The sequence below is a fragment of the Berghia stephanieae genome, chromosome 6, assembly GCF_034508935.2.
Source record: "Berghia stephanieae isolate SIO BIC M18660-M18661 chromosome 6, UCSD_Bste_1.3, whole genome shotgun sequence".
NCBI classification, from domain to species: Eukaryota; Metazoa; Mollusca; class Gastropoda; order Nudibranchia; family Aeolidiidae; genus Berghia; species Berghia stephanieae.
The window spans coordinates 21,192,276-21,220,072 of record NC_088365.1 but is presented as its reverse complement, the minus strand read 5'-3'; the positions used below and the strand labels follow the sequence as shown (position 1 = coordinate 21,220,072).

General features: G+C 35.2%; 1 protein-coding gene across 3 annotated transcripts in view; it reads right to left on the bottom strand.

Annotated features, from left to right (window-relative positions):
* Positions 1–5,571: 5,571 nt before the first annotated feature.
* Positions 5,572–27,797, bottom strand: part of LOC144974661 (acylamino-acid-releasing enzyme-like) — a 39,188-nt gene continuing 16,962 nt past the window's right edge. Inside the window, exons 14-23 of one of the 3 annotated variants that reach the window (XM_078917746.1) lie at positions 27,288–27,432; positions 26,485–26,568; positions 24,399–24,479; positions 23,145–23,233; positions 21,606–21,716; positions 16,728–16,776; positions 13,220–13,250; positions 9,199–9,301; positions 8,246–8,352; positions 5,572–7,227 (exon numbers count right to left, since the gene is read on the bottom strand). In XM_078917746.1, coding sequence (XP_078773872.1) covers positions 7,128–7,227; positions 8,246–8,352; positions 9,199–9,301; positions 13,220–13,250; positions 16,728–16,776; positions 21,606–21,716; positions 23,145–23,233; positions 24,399–24,479; positions 26,485–26,568; positions 27,288–27,432 — 900 coding nt within the window. In that variant the 3' untranslated portion in view covers positions 5,572–7,127. Of the gene's footprint in view, positions 7,228–8,245; positions 8,353–9,198; positions 9,302–13,219; positions 13,251–16,203; positions 16,254–16,727; positions 16,777–21,605; positions 21,717–23,144; positions 23,234–24,398; positions 24,480–26,484; positions 26,569–27,287; positions 27,433–27,797 lie in introns of those variants that run through there. The other 2 variants (XR_013645791.1, XM_078917747.1) reach the window with 2 other exon arrangements.

The window sequence follows — 27,797 nt, the reverse complement described above, 5'->3', positions numbered from 1 at the left end:
GCATCAGATTTCTTTCTATGAACCTGCAGGTCTGAAACCCCAAACAGTAACGGCCTCATTGTTGTAATGGAAATACTTTCAACCCAACACAAATATTGTCCATTACAACAATGTTAACTCTTTCCTTACCAGACATTTTCAGGATTTTCCCAAAAACTTCACACCCAACCAACACAAAAATATATTTTTTAATCATCCAAACACAATAGCAGTAAGTTCTTGCAATTAATCATTTCTTTAGCAAAGCATGCTCTACAACACACTAGATCTATTCATATTCTATAAATTTTATGATGTGCAAGAGAAATTTGAATAAGAAAAATGTTGGCTGTATCGCAACGAATGTGATGATTTTCCTATAGTTGGCAAGGAGAGGGTTAACCCAAGCCCATGATTGCATTCGTTTATCCGACCTACTTTATTTAGTGCACGTTGATAGCCTGACGTAATGCCGACGTTCTACCCTTTTAAGGCGCATTACACAATTAATACAACGTCACAAATACATCTATAGATATTCTTAAGACAATTCTTACTCGGATAAATCAAACGATTGGGATTTTCCATAAGACTTTACATCCTAGGGGAAACACAAATTGGCACCTAAAGTAAAAAGGAAGTGTGTACATTCGATTTTTTGTTTACCTGTTGGTGCTTGTTAAAGCCACTTATTCACAATAATCAGAGAGAGGGAGAGATAGAGAGAGAGAGAGAGAGAGAGAGAGAGAGAGAGAGAGAGAGAGAGAGAAAAGGAAGAATAGAAAATTAATAGGTTTTAGTATCAAAGCGGAAAATCTATCAAGACTGTGCTGAGCCCAAAACAAGGTAAAACAACATGATTAGAAGCGGGATACTAGGCTGCGACAACCATAATGTTAGTAATTATTTAAACAATGCACATAATGAATAATGATAAGTGAAGACTTGGGATACCCGAAAGAAATCCTCATACAAGACCATGTTCTAGCATACAGTCCAACAGAAGACCAGTGCTGTTGGTGTCAATGTGTTTGTCCTTTTCGTCAATGTCATTGGTGTATACGTCGTAAACAGACTATCACACAGTGGAGAGATATTGTAATAATGCTTGAAAAGGACCGGAGAATTTACTTGAAGCTTTGCAGGAAGGAGGACAAAAAGACGGTGTTCGCGTCCGTGCAGTTGGCCCATGTGTACAATCATTTGAGGTTAGGAGATGTCGTAAACGAGTCAATCGACATGCCTAGAATTCCAGAGGGTCAAGACCCTCTTCTTGTGATGGCGATTCCGGAAGACACGTGGTACAGAGGAGATACGCATGTGGTGATATTCAAGGACGCAGAGCAAATGAGGAAGTGGTTAATCTGTATGAAAACCGAAGTGGAGACGGAATTGTCAATCAACGAATTCATGACGAGTTCCGAGAGTGTACGGTCGTACGCAGACAATGCAATTCTGGCGGATAGAATCATCATGTGTGCCGCACATAGAAAAGGCTCTTCAAAAACTCCTTCGACGAAAACCCCTTCGGTTAAAGAGGAATCTCAAATAACTTAATTAAATGAACTGAATTACAGTCTAATAATCCGGAGAGTTTTTTATACTTTCTGAGCCGAGGAAAGGCAAATTTTAAAAATAAAAAACAGAACGAAAACGGAGATTGTTTAATATACAATTTAGTGACTGACAGTGGGACTTCATAATATTAATATAACAATAATAATAATAATATTCTAAGTTATATTACATAGCATGAACATAAATATAGACGATCATGAATCGTGATCATTTAAAGAAAGAAATAGAAGAGAATCGACTTTAAAAATGGAACCATTCTCGACCTTATTATCGAGGAATTGCGGGCGCTACTTTGCTTACTTGCTTTAAAGATATATTTAATTTTATTTGTTTATTTTTCTGATTTAATCGTAGGCAATTCACTCAGGGATATTTGGACTCTTTTCTGTTTACGTGCTGCAAGTTCTTGGATTTTAAAGCTTCGATTCCGGACCAGCAGTGGTTGTTCCCTCTGATTTCAACAGACTTGGATGAAAGATTACCTATTGGTTACGTGTAACCTCAATCTGATAAAAGGTCGAGATGAAGCAGATGTCAAAAGTGTGATCAAATTTACGTAGAAATACGAAAATATTTTCTTTTCCAGTCTGAATAATTTTTATCAAGAAAGCATTATATAATAGATATTAATTCAAATTTCATATAATTTTTCACTTGATTCCATTTTCAGTACCGCGTATCTAGTTGATCTGACATGATAGCGGTCTGAAGTGGTGGTCTACGTTCTTGTTAATTATATTATGGCATGTTTTGTTCACAATACAAACATTTTCTTACAACTGCCAATTGCTGGTCAAGGACTTGCTCTTTCTCTTATTAATAGAGACATGTAATGAACTAGAAGACATGTTTTGCTCTTTTTATGGCTGTTAAATCATCGGATATAACATACAATACAATTCCCTTTATTCATCCCGTAGGGGAAATTTGTCTCTAGGATCTATTCCAATGGAAGACTGGTATAACCCAGGCGTCAGCCGCAGTGCAGCGCCGCAAATTGAGTTAAGGCGAGGTGACTTGCTCAAGGCCACACAGAGCAGCGGCATGCGATCGAACTCGGTACCTTTCGGGTACGAAGCAAGGTCCGTACCGCTGAGTCACGCTGCCCCCCCCCCCCCCCCCCCCCCCCACAACATTGACATCTTTGGGTTATTTCGTTGGATGGAGGTCAAACTTTATCTTTATAAAAATATTTTGAAACGTTTTTTAAAAAATGTCTGCAGGGAACTGAGACCGGCCGTAGTTTTAACTAATAGCCTGACACTGCCCTAAACAATTACATTACATTACACGACATGGCGACGTTCACCAATGGAACGACAAGTACCGTACATTGTCGTTAGTAAGTATCAAAGGAAACAAATGGTCATATTTGTTGAACTATTGAATACAACTCATTATTCACTTTCTTTTGTGGCCGTAGCCTTGTATTGTTTCTTAAATTTCTGGTCAGTGTCAAATTATGAGTTAACGAAGGCTGCGCTCTGTTTGTTTGATTTTAAGGGTTTTACGGCGCTTGCAACACATTAAGGTCATATCAGCGCCAGTAAAAAGGAAGAAAATAGGATAGTAAAAAGTTCTAGAATTATAATTAGAGCAACCAAGAAAAGGTAAGCCAAAGGGGAATTGGTTCAAATAGGGAATTGGTGTAGATTCCAAGAAAACACTATCAAAGTGCTTAATTTGAGATCACCTAAAAGTCTCATCCAGACACAAGCACAGGTCCACACTAAGAGGGATACACTCAAATGTTTACAAATCATATATAATATCTAAACAAAACATAATACAGTGCATAACAGAGAGATGATTTACAAGGAAAACAATATCATATCCCCAAATTAACTATACATTTGACTGTTTCCCTCCCAGCTAGGGTATCCGTCAAGGGCCAGGGCAAAACCAGTTAATTTCATCCCAAGACAAAGACAGAAAGCATGTTGGAAAACAGATATAGGGGGATAGAAGACACAGTAAGTGCCTCCCTGCCCACTATGGGAGGTCAGGAACCCCACCCAGATATAGGGGGATAGAAGACACAGTAAGTGCCTCCCTGCCCACTATGGGAGGTCAGGAACCCCACCCAGAAGGCTGCGCTCTGTCTAGCGATCGTTGATGACAATAAGAAAGACACAGACAGGCAAAATTCATGAGAATATTACGAGAAAGAAAGGGCTGGAAAAACTTGGAAATAGTGTGAAAATTAGACGGTCAAAAAGAGCACCTGTCGGCAGCAACGGTTTGACAAAATGGATGAGGACTTAACTCTCTCCTTACCAGCCATTTTCAGGATTTTCCCCAAAACTTCAAACCCAACCGACACAAAAATAGATATTTTTATCACTCAAATACAATAGCAGTAAGTTCTTGCGGTACATAATTTCTTTAGCAAAACCTGCTCTACAATACACTGTTCATTTTATTTAAATTTTATGATGTACAAGAGAAATTTAAATAAGAAAAATGTTGGTTGTATGTATCGTAACGAATGTGACGATTTTCCTATAGTTGATAAGGAGGGGGTTAAGGTTAAAGGAACAACGTCACGTAGGTCATGGTGCACACCGAAACTAAAAGTAACGGTTAACGAAAAGTGGATATGTTGACTTCTCCTCAGCCCCTCCACACGTGTCCATCGATAAGAGACAACGGCAGCGATCCATACTCCGTTTTCTCCATCCTACCGAGTCATCGATCACATGATTTGTTGGTACCCAACGGGTGGATACTTCTTGCCACTAATAAATATAAACATAATGCTTTGGTTTTGCAAGTTGTAAACATACCCATCGAGCTGAACAAAATAACCTAATGTGATGTTGGATATTTTGAAAAAAAATGTGAACACTTTTCATTGTTTCTTTTTCCGACAGAGACAACAATGTTAATGGTATTGATTTTACACCTGGGTACGGTGAGAAAATGTGAGTAAAGAGCCTTTTCCAAGGACTCAACTATGCGCTGCTCCAAAACCTTTCAATCCGATGGTAGAGTCATACCACAGGATCACATTGCCGCTTAACAGTGTTGCTATTTTTTCAGAGAAAGATCAAACGTGGAAGACAATCGTTGTTCAGAAATGCCACACATACTTCAATGACAGAAGCAAAGACAAGGTGATTGTTGCACGTATCCAGGAGAAAATGTGTATTAAAGTGCAAAATATTGAATATTTGGTTTTTTTTTAAAGGGTTTTAAGGCGCTTGCAACACATGTAGGTCATATCAGCACCAGTAAAAAGGAAGAAAGTTGGATAAAAAGACATTCTAGGTGTACAATTAAAAAGAACGAGGACAAAGTAAGACAAAGGGGAAAGGCTCAAATAGGGAAAAGATGTAGATTCCACGAGCACACTGTCAGTGTACCAAGTTTGAGGTCCCCTAAAAGTCTCACCCAGACACCAGTACAAGATACCGCTAAGGGGAATACACTCAAATGTTTACAAAACGTATGTTGAAAATGAAAAAATAACAGTACACATTTAGGTTATATCAGCGCCAGTAAAAAGGTAAAAAATGGAATAGTAAAAAGTTACCCAAGAAAAAGTAAGACATTGGGGAACTGGGAACAAATAGGGATCAGATGTAGATTCCAAGAGCATACCACCAATGTACTTAGTTTGAGATTGAGATCACCTATAAGTCTCATCCGGACGCAAGCACAAAATCCAACAAAGAGGAATACACTCAAATGCTTACATAAAACATTCAAAATAACAAATATAATAATACATAACAGAGATGATTTACAAGAAAAAAATATCATCTCCCAAAACAATATGCATTTGACTGTTTCCCTCCCAGCCAAGGTCCCCGGTCAGGGTCAGGACAAAACCAAGTAATCTCATTCCAAGACAAAGACAGAAGTAAGTTGGAAAACAGATACAGGGGGATAGAAGACACAGTATGTACCTCCCTGCACACTATGGGAGGAGGTCAGAAACCCCACCCAGAAATATTGAATATCAACACTTATCAAATTATAGATAAAATGAATTAATATGAACAAATAGTATTTCGATCATAATATATATTTATTCTCATTGTAAAAACTCGTGACATTTAATATTGTCATATTTCCCATAGAAATCAATTTGAGTACCCAAAACGGTCGTAAGTAGCCATTTTCACAACAGTAGCAGCAGCAGTTGAAGACTGACAAAAACCAGAGAATCAATTTTATTTTTGTAGATCACAATTCAAAATCAATAAATTTAAAATATCGAATAAGATGTTAATAATTTCCTCTGGATATTGTCATAAAAACTGATTAACGATAATTTCTTGTATCTGGAATCGTTCTCTTGATATGTTTTATCGTGTATCACACACACACACACACACACACACACACACGCACACACACATACACCCAAACACACTTATAAAATTTCATGCCAAATCCAGCAGAAAAAAAAATGACAAAAAAGCAAAAAATCCGTATGATTTCTTCTTGTGTTCAAATTTCGATGTTTGATGAAATGCTTGTTGAAGTATCTTGGAAAAAAAAAAAAGTTGAGTTAGGTGGGTCCCTGTTATTGTCAGGTGGTCGGGATGTCATCTCTTTCATTCTAAACATACCAAAGCCTTTTCTATTTTAACGTAAAATCACATGAATAACCCTCTAGCGACTCAGTTATGGGAGTACCTAGGCATCTGTGCTTTTATGCAGATCAGAAGCTTGTTCATCAATAGTGCTGAAACGTTCAGCACTGATGCACAACAAAATTATCTTTAATCTTCAGTTTACAGATTTCGAATATCATCATTGGTTCAGGAGATATGGCTCTACTTGCCTTATTTCTGGGACAGCCCTCGTAGTTCATGATCAAATATGATACAAGAGGTTTCAAAAAGTCAAAAAAAACAACATACAGAAAAATCAATCAAACAAATTTAAAAGACATCTTATCTGTTTCTGTTTAAGCATATATTTTATGGGGAAGTCAAGAAATGTGACCCATAGTCTCAAAACGGTATTATGTCGGAACGAACCAGATGCTTAGAAGCCGAATTTAATGTTAAAACTGGTCAAAAATATAAATTGTTGGCATTAGCACCCAAGAATATGGTATCCATTCTCCTCAATAAATTGTATAAACTCAACACAAGTCTGATATTTCTGGCTATAAATTCAATTTTCAACATCTTTACCAACCCGACGTAATACCTTTTTGAGGCGAAGGGTCACAAATGCGACCCATGCTTGAGTAATTTGATGGTCATAATTTAGTTGTCACTCTTAGTCTTATATAAAGCAAAAACAACAAAAAGCATACCATGGTAAAATCCCTCTATTTGCACATTCTAGACAAAATTAAAGACAGCTACTTATTAAAATGCACAATTGTATACGATACTCTTTTTTTAGGAAGTTTGAGTATCTCAACAATTTAAAGAAAAGTAAAATAACAACAACAACAAAAAAACAACAACAAACAAACAAAAAACTGAATTGCTTCAGTTTATGGTGCCTTTTTTTTTGGGGGGGGGGGAGGGGGGAGGCTACTTCAGTTAACCCATTTTACCCAGTACATAAATAATAAAGTCACGTGGCATAGTTGGATGAAATCAGAGGTAAGTATTGAACCAGACAATAGAGTTGATCATACTGTCTGCTTCCACGTCTACCTCTAAAAGGCTGTGGTTGCTGGATGGGTAGGTAAGGCACCTGGGGATGGAGTCATTATTATTGGGTTTTAAGTCACAGTCATAGTTATGGATTGTGAAAAGTAACAAACAAAAAACAGCTTTAAAAAATAACAAAATACAGAACACAGAACATTTCGGGCTCAAAACCTTTCTTCAGCCAACAAAATACACAAAACAAACCAATGAAAACATAAATAAATTACTTAAAAACCAGATTGAGAGAAATATGGCTGATATGGATGGTTCATTTATTTTTCTCCAGCGAGCCATATGGATAGAGTTTAAATTTACATCAGCTAATAGATGCTATGTTTGTAATACCATCTTACAATGTCTGTCACTGCCTGAACAGACCTGCCTGCTATTATGAAAAATTCGTAGAATTACAAAATTTTGGCTCCAATTTCACAACTTCATGACCATTTCTAAGTCATTAAAACTTATTGAAAATGAAGGTTGATGCCAGACAACATAATTTTAAGGATTTTGAAGTGTTATTTGAGAGTAAATTTTTAATAATTTTTAAAGTTAATTATAGCGAGTACATTTTTTCTCCTAAAAAAAAAAAACACCAAATTTTTCACTTTTCAAGTTGGCAGATCTGCTTATAACCAGATACTCATTCACATCCAAGTTGAGAGGGGTAATGTGTTTCGATTCCTTACCCAAGGTACCAGAGTTTTTGCGATCATCACTACCAATCTGGCCACTGACTAAGCTCAACATTCCTTGATTTTTGTTTTAAGACGAGAAACATCTAACCAGTATGCCCTAAATGCAATCATTGCTTTTTTTTTCTGGACAATGATGATGATGATGATGATGATGATGATGAGTATGATGTTAATGATGATGACATTGACAACGATGATGATGATGGTAGTCATGGTGATGATGATGATGATGATGATGATGATGATGATGATGATGATGATGATGATGATGATGATGATGATGGTGATGATGACGATGATGATGATGATGATGATGATGATGATGATGATGATGATGATGATGATGATGATGATAATACTCACCGAACAGGTATATTCCTTGCTTTGAGAGCTCTGTAGTATTCCATAGATTGGGCTGGTGGAACTCTTTTGTCTTCCAGACCAACCAACAACAACACTGGACTAATCACCTAGACGAGTCACAGAAAATCAACTAATGTATTAATCAAATATTTAAATAAATATATAAATAAATAAATAAATCGATAAATAAATAATAAATAAATAAATAAATAAATAAATAAATAAATAGATAAATAAATAAATAATAAATATTTAAATAAATAAATATATAAATAAATAAATAAATTGATAAATAAATAAATAAATAAATGAATGAATAAATAAATAAATAAATAGATAAATAAATAAATAAATAAATAAATAAATAAATAAATAAATAAATAAATAAATAAATAAATAATGAATGAATAAATAAATAAATAAATAAATAAATAAATAAATAAATAAATAAATAAATAAATAAATAAATAAATAAATAAATAAGGAACTGAAATACATTTACTATTTTTTGTCCGATTGTTACATGAACATTTTTGAAAATATAATACCAGAATATTTAAGTAAGAAACCTAATAATATACCAGGTTTTGGCTAATAGATATTGTATTTTATTATAACCATGGGTGCAAGCAACTGGACCTCAAAAAGCCTGCAAGTCTACTTATGACCAGACATATAATCTGAAAAAGCCTGCAATATTCACAGACTTCACCTCATTATTTGAAGTCTTGTTCTCAGCATCTAGTCTTCATAATAGTAGCCCACAATTGTTGTATGTTTAATCCAAAGGTTGTAATGCAGAAATTTGTTAAGTTTCTTGTCACAAAAAAAAATCAAAAATCGATTAAATCCAAATCGCAAAAAGCTGGCGACGTTTTTTTCGGTAATCCAATCGGCCGGCACTCTTGCACCCCTGATTAAAACACAAAGCATCAATAGAAAATGTCACATACCTTGTCGATGTGAGATAATGGTGACCTCTTCCATAGATCTGGGAGAATTTTGTCATCGGCTACGGATGTCAAATCATATGGAAAGCCTCCTTCCACGAATATCCTGAAGACGAAGAAATGCCATGACAAAAATCATTATATTAACCGAACCCCATGAATAGCAAGCAGGTGATAGAGAAAGAGAATGTCATAGAGAAAGATCTGGTAATTTCCTGCCATAAAAAAAAAATCTTTGTATCCTTCCAACACTTTTCCTTATAAGTCCCTTTATTGATGCTTTACTCTCATACCTTTTCAGGCTTATTTCGCCAAAGCAATTCAAATATGTATAGAGAGATTATCCACCTTGATGTCATGCTTTATTCATGTGTAAAAATTGAGCTTTTATATAGTGCAATATCCACTAAACGTGCTCAAAGCGCCTTACAAAGGGGTCCCTGGTCAACAGCAATACTTAACATGTAGGACGAGACATGACGCCTGTTAGACGATATTATAATTTTTTCGGAGAGAGACAACACTGTTAACGGCCAAGTACTCATTTTACACCAAAGTACGGTGAGAGAATGAGTAAAGAGTCTTATCCAAGGACTCAACTATGCGCCGAGGGAGGCTCGAACCCAGGACCTTCCGATCCGAAAACGAGTGTCATACCACTAGACCATATAGCCGCATATGGTTGACCCTTTAAGGCAACTAAAATACTACTTGTTAATGAAACAAATCGCCCTATTTCTTTTTTACCTACTCATTCCTGGGTTTTTTGGGGTATTTTTTTTTGTTTTGTTCGTTTTTGTATTTTGGGGTTTTTTTGGCAGGGGGGGGGGGTGGCAGGGGGGGGGGGGGGGGGGGGGGGGGGGGGGGTGTTATCATTTGATAAATCATTAAGCATATAATGTGTTCATAGAAAAATGTTACTATTTTGAAAATAAGAAATTGAAAAATTTGGGAGTGCAGGCACTAGTGCAAGACGGATATGTAATTAGATATGTATGAATAACTATGTCGGTCAAAGGATTCTATTAGCCTGACTAAATGATTTATGAAACATTTTTTTAATGCCGACAATAAATAAATATTTTAAATTGAAATTGAAATTGATTGAACTACCAGACCAAAGCAGGGAGAAAACCAAGAAAAATTATCGCTCGGATCGAGGATTGAACCTCAGACCTCCTTGGAAGGTCCAAAAAAAAATAATTTTTAGCCTAAGGAGACGTAAATTGAGAAATTGGTTGAACTGATATGAATAGACTATTGACATTGATCCAAGGCGAAAATTCCCTCAATTGTAATTTCCAACACATCAATCAACTTATTTTTTATTTCTATGTATGTGTGCGTGCTTATGTGTGAGGGGGACAGAATGTGTGTTCTTGTGTATGTGTGACCTTGGAGGAAATATTATTTCTTCACTGAATGCTTTAATAATAATGATGATGGATGGAGGGAATGAATGATAAATATAAAGATATATTGTCATTTGTTTTCCAAATCAAAACCTCCCTCTAAGATTAAAACAGAAATAATTATAACCGCCATGATTTAAAATAAATTTAGAAAGAACAAGGATTAGGCAGGTCACACACACACACACACACACACACACACACACACATATACACACACACACAAGCACAACTATCCTCTGTCCCTCTCGCACATAAGTACACATACAGGCAAATCAAAAAGCAGAAATAAAACTGAATGGAAAGGAAAAGACAAAAAAAAAAAGCAAAGAAAAACAACTCAGTTTAATTCTTTCATTATGATAAGTACAAATATCACTAAAATGGATGTGCTTCATTATGTACTTTTCTGGATCTAGAATTAAATTAATTCTTTCATTATGATAATTACAAATAGCACTGAAATGGATGAGCTTCATTATGTACTTTTCTGGGTCTAGATTTAAATTAATTCTTTCATTATGATGAGAGGGATTCGAACCTGCGACCGATATCTCACAAACCTAATGTCATACCACACACCATTGAGTTACATTGCCGTTACTGCTGTCTAGTTGAAAACAGTAAGATATTATGGTGGTATATGAGAGTATAACAAATCTCCTCTATGATGGTTTAACCTAAATATGAAAATCTTACAATCAATTAGATAACTTCATGCTTTTGGTACGTTTTTAAAATATCACTAAAGGACCCAAAACCCAATGGAAACAGTAATATTTAGAAATTGATACATTCACTTGTGAGTATGGTTATAACACCTCAATCCAAGCTTTTCATACGTGATAGTTGACCAAAAGAAAAGGTAAATTAAATAGAAAGCAAATTTATATTTTGAAAATGGTTTAGTCAAGACCAAAATTGTAACACCAATTAGCATAGCTATCTGCATGGGCATTTAAGTGACCAAAGTTATCGAAAATAAACATCATAGGATTAGTTCAATTCCCAAATCGGGGGGTTTGAACCCCGGCATGGTTGGCAAACACGTGCCCGACCCCTGTAAAACCCAAATCGTCCATCATGCGACTCTCACGAAGTAGCGGGAACACATTTAACACTCCCAAGTTTTTTCCCTTGCCTCTCAGTGGGCTTCACGCCTGGAGACCCATGCGTCGAAGCGAGTAACGGTGAGGCGAGAAAATCTTAATATTAATAAAATTCCCAAATCGGGGGTTTGAACCCCGGCATGGTTGGTAAACAAGTGCCCAACCTCTGTAGTCCTTCAGAGCCCTTAGACCCATGGAGTCAGAGTTCATCCCAGATTCTATAGTGTGAAACGGACAATAGCAATTGATTACTATGCTTTGGTTAGGACACTTTTCTATTGCAGAGTACTTTCCACTAAACCTTACAGACCCAGCAACTCAATCACTGCTGGGTGGATAGGGGGTTCTGGAAATAAAATCTCAACTGCATCCGGGATCAATCTCAGTCTCTTTGCATGTGAAGTGAGTGCTCTATCAACTGAGCTATCGTAACCCATTCATGCAATCAGAGACCCTAATTTAAAATTTTTTTTTATCCTGTTAAATCTCACTCTCAAACGACCTTCTTCAAAAAGCTCAGGGCCTACTTGTTCAAAACTTTGGCATTGATACAGATAAGCATCATTTAATTTAATATGCGGATCATGAGGCGATTTGGACAAAATCTATGAAATTATCATAATATTAAGTACACCAAAACCTGATGAGAATGATTTAATATGTAAAAAACAGAAGTAAAATTGGAAATCTTATCTGGTACCTCTATTTTCATTGACTTTCAATTGATTGACATTGAGCACCTCATTTGACTTCAATCTCTCATAAATCTTAATATTATCAATTGGAAAAGATTTTAAATTAGTTAAGATAATTTACTTTCATTTTTACAGTTTAATATATTTCCTAGATGGATCTTGCTTTTTCTTAGAATTACCCTTTTTTTCTGGTCACCTGGTAACAATTTCTAATAAAAATGGATGTTTAAAAACAAGAAAATGTATGAATGTGTGAGACATGTTTGGTTCCCTGCACTTTAATGGCATGAAAAAACTCAAGATGTCTAAAAAACGTCATTATTAAGTCTGTCAAATTAAGTCAATAAAGAAGCCTTCAACCATTTAAATTTGTATCTCAATAAATAAACATTGACTTTTGCTAAAGATACCAAACTGCTGCAGTAAAGCCATATTAACCCTTTCCTTACCAGCTATACAACCAACATTTTTCTGATTCAAATTTCTTTAGTACATCATAAAATTTAAAGAAAATGAACAGTGTGTTGTAGAGCATGTTTTGCTAAAGAAGTTATGTATCGCAAGAACTTACTGCTATTGTGTTTGAGTGATAAAAAATCTATTTTTGTGTTAGTTGGGTGTGAAGTTTTGGGGAAAATCCTGAACATGGCTGGTCAGGAGAGAGTTAAAATGACAAGACAGTGGTTTTGGATAGTTTTGTTTTGTGTTTTTTTTTCTTATAATAAACAAATACTGAGAACCTTTATTGTAAATCATTGAAACTGAGATTTTAATATTTCTAGAACAAGTTTAAATGAACACTACTCACCAGTCGATTATGTCAGTTGTGGAATACATGGCTGAAAGGTCAAAGAGTGACAAAATATGATGACGTCAATAAAGTGAATTTTAAAAACTATGACTGGCAAAAAGTGTGAGAAACCAAACTTGTCTATGGGATAATGATAGAAGCACCTGAAAAGTTGGTTAAACCAATAATTCAAGGGGACTTGGATGTCATTAGACAATATTTTGTTGCATATAATGTGACTGAAAGATATTAGACAGTGAAGGCATATTGTTTATTCATGAATGCTACAGAGATTTTTCAATGCTAAATTGCCTCTTTATGCCCTCAAGAAAGAAGATTAAATCACATAAAGGAATGGCGATGCCTATTGACAAACGGTTACGAATAGCCTACATCACTATTCACAAACCTGATTTGTCAATAGCTTCCAGGCTATTCGCAAACGGTTTAAAATTTAAAAGGTTAGCATTTAGGCCAGTGTTTCCAAAGCTCTTTTTAAATTCCCTTTATTCATCCCTAAGGGGGAAATTTTTCTTTAGGATCTATTCCAAGGGAAGACTGGAATAACCCAAACGTCAGTCGCAGTGCAGCTAAGGCTAAGTGGCTTGCTCAAGGTCACATAACACGACGGGTAGTCGAACCCAGTACCTTTTGGGTACGAAGCAAAGACCGGACCGCTGAGCCACGCTGTCCCATTTTGAGCCCCGCTCCACTTTTTTCGTGACAAATTTGTGGCAACCCACCAAGGAAAACATTTAACTTCCTGTAACACCTTGTAGCAAAATAATTTTTACGATGGGCCGCCGTTACTCAGCCCCCCGTGGTGCCAATCATCTGGTCATTATTCAGACCCCTTTCCCCTCCCCAGCTGCCAATGATTACATCGTTATTTGGACCCCTTGTGATAGAGAATCAATGGATATTAGCGCTGGTGGTAGGGCCTCATAGAATAAAAGCAATTTTGGTAAAAACAGTGAATATTAGTGCTGGTGGTAGGGACTCAGTGAGATGGTAGGGACTAAATACTAAATGGATGATAGCATTGGTCTAGCCTTGGTGTTCTGTTTCTGAGCAAAAATTTTTTCATAAATCATTTTTTTTTTCTCTGATCATTTGATCGCTTTCTGAATGAGGAGATTTATCTATCTATTTATTTTTGTTTGTTTGTTTATTTATATCTATTTATTTATTTAGTGGGTACTTTTTTGTTGCCTCTGATTGTTTGTTCTATTAAAAGTTACATATTCATTTCCTTTCATCCCGCTGTTTCTGAGCGAGATTTTAAAAATTCGTTTACAAAGTTTTTTAACAATCTAAAAAGACCGAATAGGGGATGAATATCATCATTCGCAATATTCTATAGAAAGCAACTAAAAGAGAGAGAAAAAATAAATCTAAAAGAAAAAAAGCGGTGGGGCATAATTCATCATTTGCAACATTCCTAAGAAAGAAGGGCAAAAAGAAAAAGAAAAAGAAAAAAGAAAAAAAAAACAGAAAAAATAGTGGCGGATATGAAACTTGAACCCACAGGAAGCAGATCTAGATAGTCAGCTACAATCTTTAGTCAGCTGATAAATGTCACTAATCAGACTAATCACTGCATGCGATCAAAATGACCAAATGGTGTGTGCCATTGTAATTCGCTGGTTTGAAACAACTTGGTACAAAAAACTCCATTCTTAATATTTGAATGACATTTTGCCATCATTAACTGGTTTAGATGATGCTTATTTTGATTTTGACTTTTTTTAATGTTATAGATAGTTCGAAGTTGACGTCACACAGGTCGTTGTTACTGTTTTTTGCCATCCGCGTTTATGAGTGATTCTCACTAAACTGTATTAACCAGACTATAAACGTTCATGGATACACACAGTTTTGTGTGTTGGTCGTTTGTTGTGTTCTGTTTTTAAGGGTTTTACGGCGCTTGCAACACATTAAGGTCATATCAGCGCCAGTAAAAAGGAAAAATGGGATAGTAAAAAGTTATAGAATTACAATTAAAGCACAAAAGAAAAGGTGTGTGTGTTGGTCGTTATACTTCCGGATGGCAATGTTATGAGCTTCTCAGCCAAGCGCATTCTATCTATAGAGCGAAATACATTATGCAATGACTTACAGATAACATATAAAAATGAATCCAGACACATTTAATCTATAATTGGATTTGAAAGGAAGACTGCAATAAAATACAAAGTTTCATTGATGAACTTTCAACTTCATTCAAGCCATAATTATTTTGTCTTCAAAAAACACGATGAAAGAGTCCACATTTAAAAAAAAAGCATTTTCTTAAATGAAAATAAAACATATTTACAACTGAGACTGTTTGAAAGTTTTGAATTCTATAAGCTTTTCTAGATAATCCATGTTTTTAAAATAAATATTCTATAACTTATAATAATTCATGAGACGACTATTTTAACAACTTTTAAAAAATCACAGTATTAAATATTGATGGATTTAAAAAATCTAACCCGCTGATCCTTCGTCATAATATAGGGTTCTTGTTTAACTATTTGGAAAGTAACACAGCTAGAAAGAATGATTTCATGGATCTTATAGCAAGGAAAAGAAGTCACTTATTGCATGGTCATAATGTTTACACCTATGGGACAGCGTAGCACAGTGGTATGGTCTTTGTTTCGTACCCGAAATGTACTGAGTTCGACTACCCGTCACATTGTAAGGTCTTAAGCAAGTCACCAAGCCTGAGCGCACTTTGCGGCGCTGTACTGCGACTGATGCTTGGGTTATTCCAGTATTCCCTTGGAATAGATCCTAAAGAAAAATTTCTCCTTAGGGATGAATAAAGGGAATTTATTTTTTAATTTATTATTATTATTTATAATCCCCAAAAAAACTGACTCAAAGAGGGATTTGTGATTTTCAACTATGCAAGAAGCAAAGTTTAGCAAGAAGAAAAACTTATGTTGAAAATTTCCTTGCAAAATAAATGCGTTGTTATAGGGTGTATCACTGGGGGAAAAATTACAATGGTTAAGACAATAATTCTCTTACTTATCAACATTATCTGCTCCTGAGTATTTCGCTGGTGAAGATGTAGAGATTATAACAGCATATTAGACATTGTGTTAAAGAGTCAACGCTACTTAGTCAGTGTGGCAATGATAAGGTCTTTATGATAGTATATTCCCCTACACTTTGGTATTAATCATAAATAACTATCAATAATAATAACAATAATAATTATAATAATAATAATAATAATAATAATAATAATAATAATAATAATAATAATAATGATAATGATAATAATAATAATAATAATAATAATAATGATAATGATAATAATGATAATGATAATAATAATAATAATAATAATAATAATAATAATAATAATAATAATAATAATAATAATAATAATAATAATAATAATAATAATAATAATAATTTATAATAATAATAATAATAATAATAATAATAATAATAATAATAATAATAATAATAATAATAATAAACATGTTGTATGCAGCAGTGATTTTGGTTCAGTGTTAATACTCACAGGCAAGGTTGATGACTGGATTTCTGACAGCCGCTGCCTTGAATGTTTTCTGCAGAAATAAAACATGGATGCTCTGTGTAACTGTTCACTTAATTTTTATAGTGAAAAATCGCTATATGTAAAATGCAATATTCAATAATTCAAAATAATAATTGAGTGACTGAAGCAGAAAACAGAAAGTGTTATAAATGTTTTCAGTCGTGTTATCCTTTTTATTGGTTTCTTTCTTTTATATTTTGGTGTCCTGAATTTTTTTGGCAAATATTTTTTTTAAAAAAAAAAATTTTTTTAATTGAGCTTTATATAGTGCAATATCCACTAAATGTTCTCAAAGAGCTTTACAAGGGGTCCCTGGTAAACAGAAAGATTTAACATGTAGGACAGGACATGACACCTGTTTGGCGATGTTACAATTTTTCAGACAAAAACAACGCTGTTAACGGCCAGGTATTCATTTTACACCTGAGTACAGTGAGAGAATGTGAGTAAAGAGCCTTTTCCAAGGACTGAACTATGCGCCCAGCGCGAGGCTCGTACCCAGACCTTCCGATCCGAAAGTGAGTGTCATACCACTAGACCACATAGCCGCACAAAATGCATCAAAATCTTTCAAGTTTGTAATAAAAAAAATTTTTAAATTTTTATACAGACATTTATCATGATCAACTGGTTTATTGGAAAGGAAAATCCTCATCAAGAAATATTTACATCTAAGAGCTCTCCCCTTTAACTCACTCAATCCTAGAGATTTTTGCTACTTTTCAAAATTGGAAAAAATGTATTAAAAATGAGCATGTACATAGATAGTTTTATTCAACTACCATTACCAAGCACAAACTAAAAACATTAGCTTTGATACTAAGCCTATAATTTGTCTCATAAAAATGTATTTAATACATGGGATAAAAGTAACCCGGGTAAACTATGGATATAGTTGGTGTTAAAGGCTCCATACACGCCCGGATATGATCCTGGTTCATACCCCGATCAGGCAAACCGGGGTGAAAACGCAATGTGTGTGGCCAAATACCTGGCTGATAAACCTAGGTACGGTCCATCGCTCGCAAAGCCCGCTTTGCTTAATATTTTTCGAGGTGATCGGCGATCGGGGGCGTGGCAGTATAAAAAATTGGACAATTTTTTTCGGATTTTCGCTGTTTTGACGTCAGATTCGTGATCAGCGTCGAATTTACAATAGGTTTGATACCAAGAACTATGTTTTTACTCCAAAAATTGATGAAATTAGAAATAAAATTTAATTAATATTGAGGTTATGTGGCCGACAGAACAGTGCTCCTCCCTGTTTTGTGGTATGACTCTCGCTTCCAGATCGGAAGGTTCAGGTTTCGAGACCCGCTCTGCGTTGCGCAGAGTTGAGTCCTTGGAAAATGCTCTTTACTCACATTTTCTCACCGTACTCAGGTGTAAAATGAGTACATGGCCGTTCTTTGAATTTGTTAGGAAAAAATGTCACATCGCCTGACAGGCGTCATGTCTCGTCTTTCAAGTTTAATATTGCTGTTGCCTTGGGACCCCTTGTAAAGCGCTTTGAGCACGTGGATATTGCGCCAAATAAATGCTGTGTTATTATTTTTATAAAATAATATTTTTATAAATGTTGCGCCAGGAAGAGGTAGATGGCAAAAGTTTCGGTCTTGATCATCGTAAAATTTATAAAGGATTTCATACAAAATAAAAAATAGTTTTCATAATTTTCAATGTAATGATATAATAATATGCCAGTTTCTTTTTTTTTTTTCCTCCTCACCCGTTGACCGACATGACGGTCGACCTTGACACAGACATTTGGGATTGGCAGATGCCAAAAAGCCTTGACTACGTGATGACAGGGGGGGGCATTGTAACCCTGAATTATACTCTACAAACAACGCGCCCCCCCCCCCCCCCAAAAAAAAGAGCTGTGTGCGTGTGTGTGGTGGCGGTGGTGGTTGGGGGGGGGGGGGTGCGAATGCGAGTAGTCCCGAGGAGTACCCGTTTCACCTGCCACGGGAACACTGTCGATTTGTTTTATAAATAATAATAATAATAATAATAATGACGATAAATAACAAATCTTTGTTGTCCACAAAATTGAAAAATTTCCGTGGTCTACGTTGCTTTTAAACTTAAATCGGATTGCAAATGTATGGATGTTATGCGTATTGGAAAAATACTCACGACATCTCCATCGGGGTATAACATATTAACACACAAAACTGCAAACGCGAGCGTTCATTGTCTGATTGATATAACTTAGTGATAAGTTAATTATAAAATGCTGTCTAAAAGCAATAACAACGGGTTGACTAACGTCCAATTCATTCCTTCTATTGATGCTCTGTGTTAAATTAAAATACTCACAAAGTCCGCCAGCCAGAAATATCACTCCAGCCCAAAGATCTACATGGAATCTTGAACGTTATAGTCTGATATATTTTAATGAGAACTAATCATAAAAATGGGTGTCTAAAAACAATAACAATGAGATGAGTGACGTCAATTTGGTTCCTTCTATAAATATCCAAGAACTTTACTCACTCCATCCGCTCTCTCCTCCTTCAATACATATGAATCTATTCTCTCATGACTTTTTTGTGCGGCTATGCATGTGATCTTGTGAAATGACACTCGCCTTTGGATCGGACGGTACTGGATTCGAGTCCCGCTCTGAGTGGCGCATAATTGAGTCCTTGGAAAAGGCTCTTTACTAGCATTCTCTCACCTTGTTCACTGTTAAAATGAGTACCTCGCTGTTTACAGCGTCGTCTCTGACGGGAAACAATTGCAATATCGCTTAACAGCCATGTCTCGTCTAACATGTTTTTATGTTGGCCAAAGACCCTTATAAAGTGATTTGAGCACCTTTATTGAATATAGCGGTATATATAGCGCAAGTAAATTTTTCTCTCTTTCTCTCTCTCTCTCTCTCTCTCTCTCTCTCTCTCTCTCTCTCTCTCTCTCTTATAGCTATTGCTACATATGATGGGAATATCTTGGACGGTTATTGATGCTATGAGTTTAGGTAAAATGCTCACAACATCCACCAGTCGGAAATAACGTACCGTCACACAAAACTACAAGTAACCTTGAACGTTAAAAGTCTGATTGATATAATTTAGTGAGAACTAATTACCAAAATGACTGCCTTAATACAATAACAAAGAGTGGAATGATGTCAATTTCGTTCCTTCAACAGTCTAATTGATATAATTTAGTGAGAAGTAATCACTATTGTGCGCAAGACGAAAGATAGAATAACAGACAGTAACTGGGATCGTAGCCTCACTATTAATTAAAATTTATTTCTAATTTCACCAATTTTTGGAGTAAACACACAGTTCTTAGTATCAAACCTATTGTAAATTTGACGCTGATCACGAATCCGACGTGAAAACAGCGAAAATCCGAAAAAAATTGTCCACTTTTTTATACTGCCACGCCCCCGATCGCCGATCGCCTAAAAAAATATCTCCCCGTATGTGGGCAAAAATCATCTGCGATAAACGCAGGGATCGGGTCACAGCGATAGGTCATCCGTCCCGCTACCAGCAGATGTCGGCGTCTATGGGGGGCTTTAGGGTGGAGTGAGTTAAGGCTTCATGATTGAGTTGTTATCAACGCAATTCATTGTTTTGCTCATTTTGATTCTAATTAGACACCCGACTCTGATATCAAAATCAGTGCCTTTAGTACTTTAGCATAGTGGTCAACTTTTCAAAGAGCTAAATAAAAACGGGACACCCTAATGCACAGTTTTGTCATGACTCAAAACAGAAGTATGTTTGGAGTATTAAATAATATAAATAGTAATCTAGATTTAGAGCTTTCTCTGTTCATTATTTTATTTCGCTGGTCAAAAAAGCATAATAAAATTTATTTTTTAAAAAATAGAGCTTTATATAGCGCAATATCCACAAAATGTGTTCAAAGCGCTTTACAGGGGTCCAAGGTCAACAGCAATATTTAACGTGTAGGACGGGACATGCCACTGGTTAGGCGATATTACAATGTTTCGGACAAAGACAACGCTGTTAACGGCCATGTATTCATTTTACACCTGAGTACGGTGAGAGAAAGTGAATAAAGAGCCTTTTCCAAGGACTCAACTATGCGCCGAGCGTGAGGCTCAAACCCAGGATCTTCCTATCCGAAAGCAAGTGTCATACCACAAGACCACATAGCCGCACAATAATCCTGGGACATGCAAATATCATTTCAGTACACATAAACAGTCCGATTTTTTATTTCTTTAAACGTTTCTCAAATTGCCAAAATTGGGACAGTCCTGATTTTTCAGGACAGTTGGCCGCCATGCTGAAGTGGTATCATAAAATATGTTTTCTTTTGTTTGTTTTTAAGGGTTTTACGGCACTTGCAACACATTAAGGTCATATCAGTGCTAGTAAAAAGGAAGAAATGGGATAGTAACAAGTTTTAGAATTACAATTAAAGCATCCAAGAAAAAGTAAGACAAAGGGGAACTGGGAACAAATAGGGATCAGATGTAGATTCCAAGAGCATACCACCACTGCACTTAGTTTGAGATCACCTATAAGTCTCATCCCTACACAAGCACGGCCCCCACTAAGAGGAACACACTCAAATGCGTACATTATAAGTTATAACAAATAAAATAATACATAACAGAGAGATGATTTACAAGGAAAATAATATCATCTCCCAAAACAATAACTATGCATTTGACTGTTTCCCTCCCAGCCAGGAATCCGGCCAGGGCCGGGACAAAACCAAGTAATCTCATACCAAGACAAAGACAGAAAGCATGTTGGAAAACAGATATAGGGGGAGAGAAGGCACAATAAGTACCTCCCTGCCCATTATGGGAGGTAGGAACCCCACCCAGTCATAATTTCTCACCGGATACTGTCCAATGAGATGTGTAGAGAGAAATCCACCGTGTGAGCCACCAAACATAAACAATCTGTTACTGTCAACGACTCCCTTGGAAATCACATCCTGCACTGCACCCTGGGAATCAAAAACAACTGATAAAATAAATACAAGTGAAAGTCTGCTTGAAATAATTTGTCATCTGATCTGATGGTATTTGTATTTGATGATATAAATATGTTTTATGTTTTTATGTTTTTAAGGGTTTTACGGCGCTTGCAACACATTAAGGTCATATCAGCGCCAGTAAAAAGGAAGAAAATGGGACAGTAAAAAGTTCTAGAATTACAATAAAGCATCCAAGAAAAGGGAAGACAAAGGGGAATTGGTTCAAATAAGAAACAGGTGTAGATTCCAAAAGCACTCTATCAAAGTACTTAGTTTGAGATCACTAAAAGTCTCATCCAGACACAAGCACAGTTCCCCACTAAGAGGAACACACTCAAATGATGATATAAATAAACGCGGTGAATCTACTATCTCAGTCTGGAATTTTGTCAAGATGAATCGAATTCAAAGTCAAAGTATGCGACTTACAACCTCAATAAGGTCAAGGTCATTAAATACTCCATCCCAAGTAAAGTCAGAGATGTTTTTCTTCCAATGCTTTAAAAAGTGGACAAGACTAGCCGCTCCCAGTCAGATAACTGAAAAAAAGGGCATGGCTCATATGTAGTAACAATTTTATTAATCTTTATAATTAGGCATTGCATCGGCATACATAATGGTAATCATTAATTATAAAAGACATTTAAACCAAAGAGACCCATAAACATTAAAAATAAATAAGAGATGATGACAATGATACCAATAACGATGATGATGATGATGATGATGATGATGATGATGATAATGGTGACAATGATGATGATGATAATGATGATGATGATGGTATGATGATGATGAGGAGGATATGTTGTTTTTCTGTTTTTAAGGGTTTTACGACGCTTGCAACACATTAAGGTTATATCAGCACCAGTAAAAAGGAAGAAAATGGGATAGTAAAAAGTTCTAAAATTACAATTAAAGCACCCAAGAAAAGGTAAGACAAAGGAGAATTTGTTCAAATAGGAAACAGATGTAGATTCCAAGAGCAAACCATCAAAGTACTGAGTTTGAGACCACCTCAAAGTCTTACCCAGACACCAGCACAAAACCCAACTAAGAGGAATACACTCAAATGTTTACAAATCATATGTTAAAAATAAAAAAAATAATAATACATAACACAGAGATGATTTACAAGGAAAAAAATATCATCTCCCAAAACTATAAAACTATACATTCGACTGTTTTCCTCCCAGTCACGTATCCGACCAGGGCCATGACAAAACTAAGTAATCTCATTCCAAGACAAAGATAGAAAGCATGTTGGAAAATCGATACAGGGGGATAGAAGACACAGCAAGTACCTCCCTGCACACTATGGGAGGTAGGAACCCCATCCAGGATCAGGAGGCTATTAACAATTATAACAACAAACAATGACGACACAATGATGTCTACCTGCACATCTCTTACATCCACATCACCTACAGCTCCCAATAATGACTCGATACCGTCCTGGCCAAATCCCCAAGAACCACGATAGTTAACTAGATAGACAAAGCATATGACAAAAGTTATACAAAGTGGTAGTACTGAGATCTTACTTGAATCAAAATATGTTAGCAGCCATGTCATGACTTTAAAAATAAAGGCATTATTACTCTTTTATCAATAATGGTAAAAAGGTCTAACGTCTTATTAGTCATGACTCAGCAGTGTAATGTAGTAGAAAAGTATATATACCATATTAGAATATTCCCTTTACCTTTTCTGTATTGAATCACTTCTTCTTCCTGTTATTACGGTTCTCACGTCTACTCTAGTTTTTAGTCCAGTTCAGGAACTCAATGAAGCAACATGTCTATCTCAGTTCATTATGAGCAGTTTAATAATTTTTAAAAAGTGACTTATCATCTCAGAATGGTATTCTGTCTGGGTTATTTTCAAAGCTCAGTACAATTCACTTTACAAACAGCGTGGCTCAGCGGTACGGTCTTTGCATCGTACCCGTAAGGTACCAAATTCGATCACCGGCCGCTGCACTGTGTGGCCTTGAGCAAACCACCTCACCCTAGCTCAATTTGCGGCGCTGCACTGCGGCTGACACCTGGGTTATTTCAGTCTTCCCTTGGAATATACCCTAGAGACAAATTTCACCTCTGGGATGAACAAAGGGAATTTTATCTTTATTTATTCATTTTTTATTTCAAATAATCAAAAACTATCGCACCGAGATGTTTCTTTTCGACCTCTGTTACATTACTGTTTACTTCAGGTTTACAATAAATTAACTGTTTACTTCCGGTTTACAATAAATTAACTTTGACTTATGTCTCCTCCTGTTTTACTGAAATCGTCCATTAAAAATTTTAATTTACTTTGATAATTTATCAAACACCTTTGAAAACGGACTGAATCAAGCTAAGAGAAAAAGGTAATCTTTCATGATTTGAAAAAAAACAAAACAGAACAAAACAAAAACAAAAAAACACACGCTGGTCAAACTATCCAAAAATTGCTCATTAATTTGTTTCATCAATTTGTTTTTGTATGCATGCTTATTATGTACTATGTAGTGTCGTGATTTTTTTGTTTTTAAACATTTTTATTTTTATTATGTAAAGCGCCGCAGAGCACGATTAACGTGGATGTTTAGGCGCTATATAAATTCATTATTTACTATTTACTATCAGAAATAAAGAAATACAATACCCATGACGACAGCGTATCCACACAGACAGAAGAGATTGGTGGAGAAGTTGAATGACGTGTCGAATCCTACATGGGGACCACCTTATCAATGATTTTTTTAAAAAGAAAGAAAAGAAAACCAATTTCAGTTTTATTGAGAAGCAAAAAAAAAAAATAAATAGAAGAAAAATTAGTAAAATAATACAAATTAAGAAGAAAAAATAGTTTTAAAAAAATAAACTAACAACAACAACAATAATAATAATAATAATAATAATAATAATAATAATAATAATAATAATAATAATAATAATAATAATAATAATAATAATAATAATAATAATAATAACAATAATAATAACAATAATAATAATAACAATAATAATAATAATAATAATAACAATAATAATAATAATAATAATAATAATAATAATAATAATAATAATAATAATAATAATAATAATAATAATAATAATAATAATAATAATAGTGCAATGAAAAAAAAAAAAAAAAAAGAATTATTTTGTTCATAAACATTTGTGGGATAGATTTTCGAATGCAAGATGCTCACTGACTCCTCTACTCCTCTAACAAAACATATAGAACCAAATTTCCATTTCATGCAGTGCAAGTAATATGCGTGAGGAATTTTTACTAAAAACTCTAACAATATTCACCATTGTCTATCATTCAATCTTGTGTACATTGGAATAATGTGTGTAAATTGAAATACCCAAGAAAATGATGCCAAGTCCTTAGTTGTGTGATAATGTCACCCATTTGATCACTGACTACCCTCAGCATCCCTTGACTTTGTTACAAGATGCGGCAAGATGATACTTTGTTATCAAATGAGTGGAAAACAAAAAACTTATCTATAAAAAAAATAAAAAAATTTTAAAGTAGTCCTTCAGAGCCATAGGCCATGGAGACAAGAGTCTCGGTTTCTATAGCGTGAAACCCAGCTACCCAATCACTGCTGGTGGACAGGGGGGGGGGGGGGGGGGGCAAAATCTCGACACCTGGATTCAATCTCGATATCTTTGTTAGTGAATTGAGTGCTCTATCTACCAACTGAGCAAACAGAGCCTTCAAACTTATCTATCTCCAAATGCTAAAGATATCAATTGACATTGCATCTTTGGGGAAAACAAAAGTCATTACTTCTTTACCAAATTAAATCCTGAAGTCTCTGAAGAGTGAAATGGACAGTTGCAGCACAAAACGGATGAGAGAAATAATTGTTTGTTACCTTTACATACTGAGTAGGAGACTTGTCTATTACAGAGTACGTTCTCCTAAATCTAACAAAAGGAGCATTAAGGAGATAAAAAATCATCTTTTTTTTTTGGAGAAAAATGGGTCGTTCACCCCCTTGTTATTAGAATCCTTGTTCATAGATATATTCGGGTCAAGAACTAAGAAACAGATCATAATTTTGATGCATACTCCAGGGCCAGACACAGAAAAGTCGGTGAGTTGTACAATCCAAAGAATAAGGAGAGAGGGGGAAAAGGACTGTTGTTTTGGGGTTTTTTTAACATCAGAGATGAGAAACATCCAAAATTTGTCATCATTTTGTTATGTTACTGTTTTTTTTTAAAATTATATATTAATCTAATTTCTTTTTTTTTAAATATTTTTATTTATCTATCTATTTATTTATTTACTTGTTTGTTTATCTATTTATTTATTTGATTATTTATTTATTTATTTATTTATTTGTTTATTTATTTATTTATTATTTATTTATTTCTTTAATCAATTCATTAATTTATTTATTTTCTAAATTATATGCTTATTATTTTAAGTGCATGACTTCATACTCATTATACGTACATGGATATCTTGACCTGATTGTTCATGTCGTTTTCATAAAACTGTTATAAATTTTACATAGGAAGAACTGAGAAAATTTCTGAACAAATTCATCACTTGTGTGAGTCTTAAATCCATGACAAACAACGTTTGGCAAAACATGAATGCCATGAAAAAAAAAAAACTCAAAAAAAAAAAAAAAAAGAAGAAAAAAAAAAACACATGGAGAGAGAGAGAGAAAACACACACAAACACACATATACACACACCAACATAACATTTCGATTACCGTGTACAAATACTATGAGAGGCGGGAGACTTCCGTCCTTTGCTTTTGGAGGCAGGCACAGGATGCTTTCATAATCTAAGTTGACTGGAAAGGGGAGGAAGATTAAGATACGAATCAATAAAGCTGTTTGAAACAATCACTGCTTTCATTTTTTTTCTTTAAAAATACAAATTTCTCCGAAATACTCTGAAAACAAACCATGATTATGGTGCTGCTGTCACCACTGATGATTACAATGATATTGACAAAGATGATGGTAAAAATGATGTTGACAAAGATGATGGTAAAAATGGCGTTGACAAAAGATGATGGTAAAAATGATGTTGACAAAGATGATGGTAAAAATGGCGTTGACAAAGATTATGGTAAAAATGACGTTTACAAAGATGATGGTAAAAATGATGTTGACAAAGATGATGGTAAAAATTATGTTGACAAAGATGATGGTAAAAATGATGACAATGATGGACGTGGCTCTGTCATGTCTGCAGAGTGCCAGCAGTTTGCATCCTGAGAACAACGTCACGCTGAACTCCACAAGGAAAAAGGAATCGAGGCAGACCTAAAAAAACTTGGAGAAGAAATGTACATAGAGAGCTGAGAGTAAAGGGCCTCAGCCTGCAGATCACAACCCATGCTGGGAAAGGCCCAAGAACAGCAGAGAGGATTGAATGAGTGAGTGAGTGATGATGATGAGGAGGAGGAGGAAGAGGAAGAAGAAGATAATGATAATCATGATGATGACATCAATGAGATGGAGATGGGAATGTGAAAATAAATCTGGCATAATAATTAACCCCCACCATTCACAGGACTGACTCTGTCTGCAGTTGGTTTGTGAGTCAACAGCTCCCACGACAATAACCAGTCTAGATTGTCTGGTGTTCCATCGGGGTGTATCAATTTGGCTGTTTCCGGGTTCCCTATGTCCCCAAGTTGTGTCAAGACCTGTGTAAAATATAAAAGAATTGCGGTTATTTCCACAAAAGTACTCATCATCACCTGAATGCACATTTCTCTTGGGTATCTATTTTCTCATGAAAGTGTCCACCCAGTCCTTTGATCGCATGTTGCACGGATCCGATTTTTTTTTCACCGCAAACTGGCATACTATCACGTGCAGCTATGTGGTATGACACTTGCTTTCGGATCAGAAGTTCCTGAGTTCGAGCCCCGTTTGGCACATAGTTGAGTCCTTGGAAAAGTCTCTTTACTCACGCTATCTCACCATACTCAGGTGTAAAATGAGGACCTGTCAGAAAAAATTATAATATCGCCTAACAGGCGTCATGTCCCGTCCTACATTGTTAAGT